We start from the raw sequence: 8,850 nt of genomic DNA, 5'->3' as shown, positions 1-8,850 counted from the left end.
ACCTTTAAGTAGATATTTCTGTCCCACTTCAAAGATTTTTAAAGTTGTTTGATATGAATCTCTTTGAAGCAAGGATGTTGGTCAAATCTTAATTTTCCGTTATATGTTGTAATTGGCAGACTTCAGTCCTCTTCTCTCTGAAAGAAAAATGGAAAGTGTTTATTATGACCCATGCATAGCCAGATTAAACATGTTTCACATTGCCACAAATTTTTATAGTGTGGTGTGTTCGTCTGCAGCATTGAAGCAGTTGGTTTCAGTTGGGTTGTTTTTTGTTTTGTTTTTGAGAATATGGAAAAAATTTGTTCTCATTTCATATTGTTTTGGGGTTTTAAGGTCTAAACATTTTATTTTTACCTAAACATCCAGTACTGTAAAGTTTGAACAGGAATGCATAAATGAGCAAATTGTATCACAAATACATTTCTGGCAAATTAGTAAAAATTGATAAGTTGGTTGTTTCCTGGTCTTGCTGTAGCTTTTTATGACTGATGGAATATTCTAAGCTTGCTTTTTGCAGGAATTAATTCTAATTAACAAAGGCTTGAAAACATCAGTCTATGAGTAATTATTCTTTGTGTTTGACTAATTTGAGTTCCTGAAATGACTGAATTTACAAAAATATTCTACAGGCACATCTTTACTGGATGTACCTGTAACCTTTACGAATCAAAACTTTATAAAGGTTAAAGGTCACAGAGGAAAAGCAAGCAACCCAGATACGGAGGCCTCGGTCATCGATGTGGCTGTCACAGGTTCGAGTCTCGGCCTGTTAGCTGTTGCCACATGTCTTCACCCTCTCATAACCCAATTTCTTGTCACTTTGCTGTCAAAGGCCAGTATAAGCAATTTTCATCAGTTTTAGTTGTGATTTGGCATTAACATAAAGATGTGTTGGGGGCGTAGGTGGAGAAATCTATTTTCTGTTTATTTTCCAGAGTCAAGCAATTATTGTTGTGGGGGAATTGTCATTTCTTCATACTTTGTTGAAGGATGGAAACATCACATTCTAATCTAAGGTCTCGTTAAACATTTTGGCTTTGCATACTAGTCACTGTTTTCTCATGAGAAAGAAGTTCAGTTTTAGAACAATTTTCAATTGTTCAGCATGAATTGTAATTTCCAAACATCACTTACATTCAGCAGGACCTGCTGCTAATTACAGAGTAGTAAATTGGTTAGTAACACAAAAAGAACATAAGGGAACAGTTCACTTTTAACAAAAACGTGAAAATGTTTGTGTGTCATACCTAACTATTTTCAAAGTTTTATGAAATGTAGTTGTTGGGCTTATATGGTAAAATCATTTGAATGGTATGAGAGAGTTTCCAAGGTTTGGATTAACTCAGAAATCCTTCCTTATGTATGTCAGTCCTAGCTAAATCAGGTTTAGACTTCTAATAAACACCTAAAACTAATTATAGTCTTCAAGAACATTCACTTTCAATAAACTTGAGTATTTTTTAAGAAAAAAAAATCTTAAGTGCTGCTAAACAGATCAATGAGCTTTCAATACAGCTTCTCTAAACATCCTAATTTTAATTTTGAATGCTTACGTTAATCTCTTCACATAGAAACCAAATTCTTTCACAAAAAACAAATACTATCAGAGTCACAATTATTAGCCCCCTTAAGAAATGAATTGTTTGTTTAGCCAAAGCATAAACTGTGCTTGTGAAATCATGTGATTCAATACGTAATGCTCACAATTTGTCTTCCATCAAGTTAAAACTGAACTAGCCTTAATTTCTCAGAACAAGATTAGCCTGAGAAGTTTCATTAGAAAGTTCATTTTCTGACCATTTTAAGGCAAACTTAATGCACAAATCAGAACGTGATTCTGTCCCTTGTCAATGCAAATTAATATTGTATATTCAGTCCAAAATGATGGCCACCATCAGAAAAGGTGGCCTAGGTGTCACACTAGGAATATCTCATGATGAAGGACTCGAAACATTTGCCACGTTATTGTTGCAAAACATTTTGATGGCATTGGATAATAGAAGGATTTATAAACTTCTGAATGTTCTAAGTTGGGACTGTTGGGGTCATAATGGATGGAAACAAGATTGTTCAACATAATAGTTTAAGGGAAGGATACAAAACGTTTCCTCGGAGATTTAACCTCTCAGTTCCCACTGTGAGGAACGGAGTAAGGAAATGGAAGACCACAGAGATAGTTCTTGTTAACCCCAGAAGTGGGCTTAAGTTCTGGGCTTAACGGCATTTATGTCAAAAAATATTTTTTATAAACACTACATACTACAGCTTTAAGGTGCAAATTCAAGACTAATCCTTAAACAGACTGAATTGTCTTACATACTCACTTCCATCTGTAGGCGGATCCAGCTGAGTGCCTTTGTAACCCTAGTGTAAACTCCTGGTTTGTTCCTCTCAGCACAGCCAATCCCCCAACTAGTTACCCCAACAAGCTTCCACACGGATGACTCTTCACATGCAAGTGGGCCTCCACTGTCCCCCTGTGAAAATGTACATGCAAAAATAGATGTAAACCTCTTATTCAAACAATACTCTGCTATTGCTACTACTTCACTTACTGATACTCCTAGTATGAATTAATAGAGCTCTCTCACAGCAATGAAAATTGATCTTACAAAGAAAGCAATGCACAAATCATACTCGTTAATCTTTTTACATGTTCTGTGTGTATATTTTTTTTTTAGGTTTTATTGGCCTTTATTTGAAAGTAGTCAGACAGAAAAGTAGGCAATGAGAAAGGGGGAAGACATGCAGGAAAAGTCCTGAGGACGAGACTCGAACCTGTGACAGCCACCTCCAGGAGTAAGTTCTCCATACATGGGTTGTGCTTTACCCTGGCACTACCACAGAACCCTTCTGTTTGATTGACAAGTCAAACTACTTATGCTTTATTTCCATTTGAGGGCCAGTTTCCCCTGCTTGTTCTCTTATGCCAATAAGGGTGAAGTACTTACTACTTTAGACCAAGATTTAGCTTTATACTTTTAATATTGGAGCAAGAACTAGAAAAACTCCAGTTAGTTTACAAATCTAGAACAAACATGGAAAGTACCATCTACTTAACAACCCAGAACAAGAAAGCATGGAGAACCAACTTTGAACTCAACATTGTACAAATCTAGAACTCAACCCAGAACAACCGCAAGCAGCATTTAGCTTTATATTGACTAATAGAATCAAACATGGAGAACCAACATTTACTTTTATCAAAACAATAATCCAGAGAAACCCCTACTAGTTCATAAATTATGGACTACTTATTTCAAGTATATGGGGAACCAAGTATGCAGTTATATACTTTTACCTTTTTGTCTTTCTTTTGGTTTGCTTTTGTTTTGTTTTGTTTGTATTTCCTTCTCATTCTTGTAAAGCACTTTGAACTGTCTTATTGCTGAAAATGTGCTACATAAATAAAATTGTCTTACCTTACCTAAAGTCGATGGCAGAACGCTGCTGATGGAGTCTCTCAGAATACAATAATTTAGCTTTCCTAATCTCCTTGCTAAGCCTCCTTGTATTTTGCTTCCTTGTAGCTGTCTCCCTCCCTATTCCTGAATGCTGTCTTTTTTCTCCAGCCACAGCTGCCTGAGTTTACCTGTGAACCAAGACTTATTATTATTATTATATACCCCAATGCATTTTTCTATCCTCACAGAAATTGATATATGAAACCACAGCATCAGTAAACTCGTCCAGATTTGTCTGTAGCCACTCTGAATGTGTGGAATCCAGACAAGTTTGTAGCTCCTCCATAGCCATGCTAATCCAATTATTTGACACCCCCATTGCAGGTTTGACAAGCTTCAGCCTCTGCCTGTAAGCAGGGATCAGATAAATCATTACATAGTCTGAAAGTCTGAGAGGCTCCATCCACAGGAGTGTGAGCTGGTGAAATTAGAGTCAAACCAAACACAAAATATGCTTTGGGGTCTTTATTCCCACACTACTCCACAAACGTGAACCAGTGTTAAATACAACTTGGAGTGCATAGAATAAAGTTTAAAACAAAAATAAAACATGAGCATAAACAACTGCAGCGGTCTCCATAAACAGCCTCAGTTAGCTCAAAAGAGACAGGTAAAACCAACTGTTCATTGCTATAGTCCATCCATTTTCTTAGGGTTGGGAGGGGTCCTGGTGTCTATCTCCAGGGCAACACAGAGACAAACAGGGTGGTTGTGTGTGCTGGAAATAGGCACACACACCAATAGGTACATAACCATGCACACACACACACGCACACACACAAAGCAGAATTTAGAGAGACCAATTAACCTATCGTAATAGTTGTGTTTTTGGACAGGAAGCCACACATGTGCAGGGAGAACTTGCAAACACCATGCAGAAAGACCCCGGGCTGGGAATCAAACCCATGACCAGTAGGTAGCCTACCTACTGCGCCACTGTGCAGCCCATTGCTATCGTGAAATGGTTAAATCTAGAATGTCACACCTGGCAAGCATGCCGGAAACCATTCTTCTCCACAGATTCCTTAAGCTTGAAACTCCCTTCAGTCGAGCTAGTGAGACACATATTCAAAGTAGCGTTGTTCCGGCTGCCTTTAAATTCCTGAAGCCTGCTCTAGTGGTGGTAAATTATAATGACTTAATATCACTTCTATGCTACTTGGCTACAGTAGCATAACAGTGGCTCAGTGTTCCCTGCTCTGGTCTAACATTGTCTGTATTAAGAATTCCTGTTATAATCCCTGATTCAGATTACCCTGGTCAGTTTTCCTGACCAGAGAGTCAGGAAAAGTCCACTCCACTCAAAATCTGAACCGCAAATGCGCGTGGAGTCTCGTGTGCATCTGCGTCTGGTGGGATGTAAACAGTGGGCAGAATAAATGAACTGAACTCGTGTGGAGAGTAAAATGGAGTAAAATTTATAAATAGTTGATAAATAGGTATTCCAGAGCAAGTGAATGGTGTTAGACGATCACAGTCACGTCGCTACACCAGCCATTGTCGATGCAGAAACATCCACCTCCTCCTTTGGTCTTGCTGGAGAACTCTGAGTCATGGTCTGCTGAAATTCCTTCCAGTGTAGAGCACTGTCTGGAATCTGACCACAAAGCCAAGTCTCCCTGAAGCATAGTGCACAAGAGGAAGAAAAGTTTCTGTTCCTACTCATCAGCAGGGCCAGTCCATCCACTTTCTTGCTGAGTTAGCATTTGCTAAGAGAGGAAAATCCTAGGTAAAAGTATGTGTTGTCCACGTCTCCGATGCCGAACGAGATCCTCTCTCTCGATCCTCTTTTGCGGTGACGCACTCTTTTAGTCAAGAGATATGCTAAATCTGCTGCAAATGCTACAAAGATTTGTAATAAATACATAGAAATATTATGTCTAATAGCTCTTCATGGTATTTAGACATAAAAACAAACAAGGCAGAGAGCACCAAAACACAGAAGTAGCCATTTGTGGCATCATGGAAATAGAAGCAATAAGGAAGTGCATAAGAAGAAGGCAATATGTTTTTTGTAATGCTGCTGTTTTTCATGTTAAATGGAAACAAGCCGTACCTGACAGGAGTCAATTCCTCCTTCCAGATATCCTGCACATATCATCCAAGAAGAGATTAAGCCTTTGTAAACATCTGCCTGGTTGCAGGTCTTGGTAGAGATGAGCGGTATCATAGCTGAGTGTAGAACAACACTGGACTCCCCTAGCAGCATTAGTTAAAAAATGAAAAGAAAATATTTAGAGAGAATTTTATCATAACATTCAAATTTAACATTATGTAGGAGTCTGGATTGACAAACTACACAGACTTACCGTCTTCTTCTGTGGCTCCCCAACCAGATATCCAGCACATTGTACCTTCTGTAATCTCCTTTCCATAGTTAGGCAAACAAATGGGTTGCACAAGACCTATGGAAAACATGTATATCTCAGAGAATTTGACAATATTTACTGGATGTTTATCTGACATGTTTGGATTACATGCACACCAGCAAAATCTATTCCATTCAGTTCAGTTTATCTATATAGCATTACTTCTCAACAGATGTAGTTTCAAGGTAAAAAACCACAATGTAATACACTCAATCAACACGGAAAATAAAACAACAGTTCTTATACATAGATTTTTATGATGTTTACTAAAATCAGTCAGAACACACCAACATTTCATTTTATTGTTTAAACAGAAATAAGATTTAATAGAAGGATATGATCAAGAAAAAAGCTCAACCACTATTGTTAAAAGGCTAACTAGCAAGGATCAAGAAAACAAAGTGTATTTGCTTTTCAATCAAGAAAATGTCATTACAGACCTTGGATGTCCAGAACAACAGAGATCCTATTGAGCAAGTATCACAGGAAAAATATTTAGGAATAATTCTGGATGCTCAGTTAAATTTTAGGAGCCATGTTGATAAAATTAGCAAAACTGTTAGATCAAATATAAACTGTTCTAAAATGATTAGAAATTGTTTAACACTTCACTGTGCATGTCATTACAGACCTTGGATGTCCAGAACAACAGAGATCCTATTGAGCAAGTATCACAGGAAAAATATTTAGGAATAATTCTGGATGCTCAGTTAAATTTTAGGAGCCATGTTGATAAAATTAGCAAAACTGTTAGATCAAATATAAACTGTTCTAAAATGATTAGAAATTGTTTAACACTTCACTGTGCAGAGATGTTCTTGAACTCAATGATCCTCACATTTTTCCTATGGAGCTACTGTCTGGTCTCAGACTAGTCATACAATACTCAAACCATTAGCAACTCTCTATGATCGGGCTTCAAAGGTTTTATATCAAAAGTCAATCAGATTCCATCATTGTCACATTTTGGTTAAATTTGGAATTTTGGACTTTCTTAATTTTATAAAGCATAATCTTTTAAATTTTATTTTTAAGTGTGAAAATCAATATGTACCTACACCATTAAGCGATTGAATACAGAGACTGCAGGGAAATAGTGACATATCCACAGACTGGTGTATATTTGGATGTCTGCTCTCTACTGCTCCTCCTCCTCTGCAGGGTGTGAAGAGCAGCTGTGGCTTCCAGGTGTCATGTATTTCCCTCATCAAGGAGCAGTACCGGTACTTAGAGGAGTGGATTCCCAGAGACAGATGCCAGATAGTATACTAAATAAATTAAATTTAATGCTGCTGCAGCTGCAGTAACTACAAAACCGCCTGTTTAAATCTTTGATCTCCTCCTTCCTTAATATGTTTGGGTTGGATAACATGTCTGCTAACTTGGAAAACGCAAATTTTACCCACACTGAAACTGGGGCAAAACCAGTGTTTCACTTTTGAAAAAATCCTTATCACGTCATGATTCTATGTTGCTGATTAAATAAAATCATATGGTGTCCTCCAGCTGAGGAACCTGAAAAGCCAAACTGGTCACAACTCACCCAGTCCACCAGCAAGTAGCCAACCACCGGGGCTGTGGCTATCTGACAGAACACCCCTCCTTGTTTGCCTCCCATTCCTCTGCACAATCGATTATCCTGTCACGCCCACTAATCATCTCCCTGTCTTCCTGTAAGAGTCCGGTCTGGATTTGATGCTGTTCCCCCACTGAAAAGATTATTAAAAAACTTTTGTTCAAATACAACTCTTAATCATGGTATCCCTGTTGTCCTTAGTTGTTGCTCGCACCTGAGTCATCCAGGATCAGGACAAAACCATCTAGACACCATGACTGTGGCACAATTACGGGCAGCACTCTCTGAACAGGGAATCCTCTTGGAATCCTCTCACGACACTGCAATTGGCGCCATTTCCCAGCAACAGGCCTCAATCATCTAACCGTATTTCAGATCAGCTATGGCAGATGGAGGTTGCGCCCCAGCCTCCACCGGTTCCCACACCAGTGCCTTCCAACACTTCCGTTCTCCTTGCTGGGAGAGATGTCACTTCGCCCACTCCGAAACCGTTCACTGGAGAGTTGGGTAAGTGCAGAAGGTCTTGTCATGTTGGTGTCTAACTTCTTTACGCACATGCCGAACGACCACCGGAGAGACAGAAATCAGTAAAATGATATTTATTGCAAACAAAAGAGTAAGCGGGTTCTGGAACGGGCTCACTGCGACGTCTGTTGCAGATGCCAGATAGTATACCCGTCTGGCATCTGTGGAAACGACAGAGGAGATGATGAGTGTGAGGGGAGTCGGAAAGCGGGATTGTGAGTGTGACCTATGTGGATCTGGTGGCTTCTCTTAGTGTGGCAATGAATGACAGGAGCTCAAGCTGGCATCAGTTGTTTTCTTTAATTCTCCATCTGTATTTCACACATGGGCATCGAGGTAAGTCAGTCTCTAGCATAAAACAAGCTCCTCGACAGTGATCATCGTGGCTCTGAGGATTACCCATAATACAGTAATCAAAATAAAATCATTGAAAATTACAGTGATCGCATAGTGGATTTAGTTTACACTAAAGGAACAATCAGCAAGTGTCCTTTTTAAAGAAAGTAAAGCAATTAACTAAAATGCTCTGAAAAAACGAAGGAGTGGTCCGACAGCCAGCTGAAAATATGTGGCTCAGACGGAGGAGATGACGGTGGGGCTCGGGCAATCAGTGGGTATAATCCACAGCGTCACGAAAAAAAGGAATCTAAGAAAACAGAATGGAATGTTCTCGGGTACTCCACAAGGAAACACATGTAGACAGGAAAACAGCGAAGGATTACTGCGAGTAAATCTAAAGAAAGCACAAGAGGGCTTGGTGTGCCATTACTGGCATAACACTCAGGCGGTGAAGTGCTGGCAGTCTGCTCCTTAAGAATCCTGAAGATGATGAGCTGATGCAACACAGGTGTGCTGCAGCAAGGGACACGCCTCACCATGCCTCTGGCGCCCTCTAGTGGGTAAAACAGTGAAG

The 8,850-nt window shown here is 39.2% G+C and overlaps 1 protein-coding gene across 1 annotated transcript in view; it reads right to left on the bottom strand.

Annotated features, from left to right (window-relative positions):
* Positions 1 to 9: 9 nt before the first annotated feature.
* tmprss3a (transmembrane serine protease 3a) overlaps positions 10 to 8,850 on the bottom strand; it is a 65,890-nt gene continuing 57,049 nt past the window's right edge. Inside the window, exons 11-14 of the mRNA XM_044131927.1 lie at positions 5,777 to 5,872; positions 5,524 to 5,666; positions 2,328 to 2,480; positions 10 to 137 (exon numbers count right to left, since the gene is read on the bottom strand). Of these exons, the coding sequence (XP_043987862.1) occupies positions 123 to 137; positions 2,328 to 2,480; positions 5,524 to 5,666; positions 5,777 to 5,872 (407 nt within the window). The 3' untranslated portion in view covers positions 10 to 122. The remainder of the gene's footprint in view (positions 138 to 2,327; positions 2,481 to 5,523; positions 5,667 to 5,776; positions 5,873 to 8,850) is intronic.

This window comes from Gambusia affinis, linkage group LG11, assembly GCF_019740435.1.
Source record: "Gambusia affinis linkage group LG11, SWU_Gaff_1.0, whole genome shotgun sequence".
NCBI classification, from domain to species: domain Eukaryota; kingdom Metazoa; phylum Chordata; class Actinopteri; order Cyprinodontiformes; family Poeciliidae; genus Gambusia; species Gambusia affinis.
Note: the sequence above shows the minus strand (reverse complement) of the source record. Positions and strands in the feature narration are given on the sequence as shown.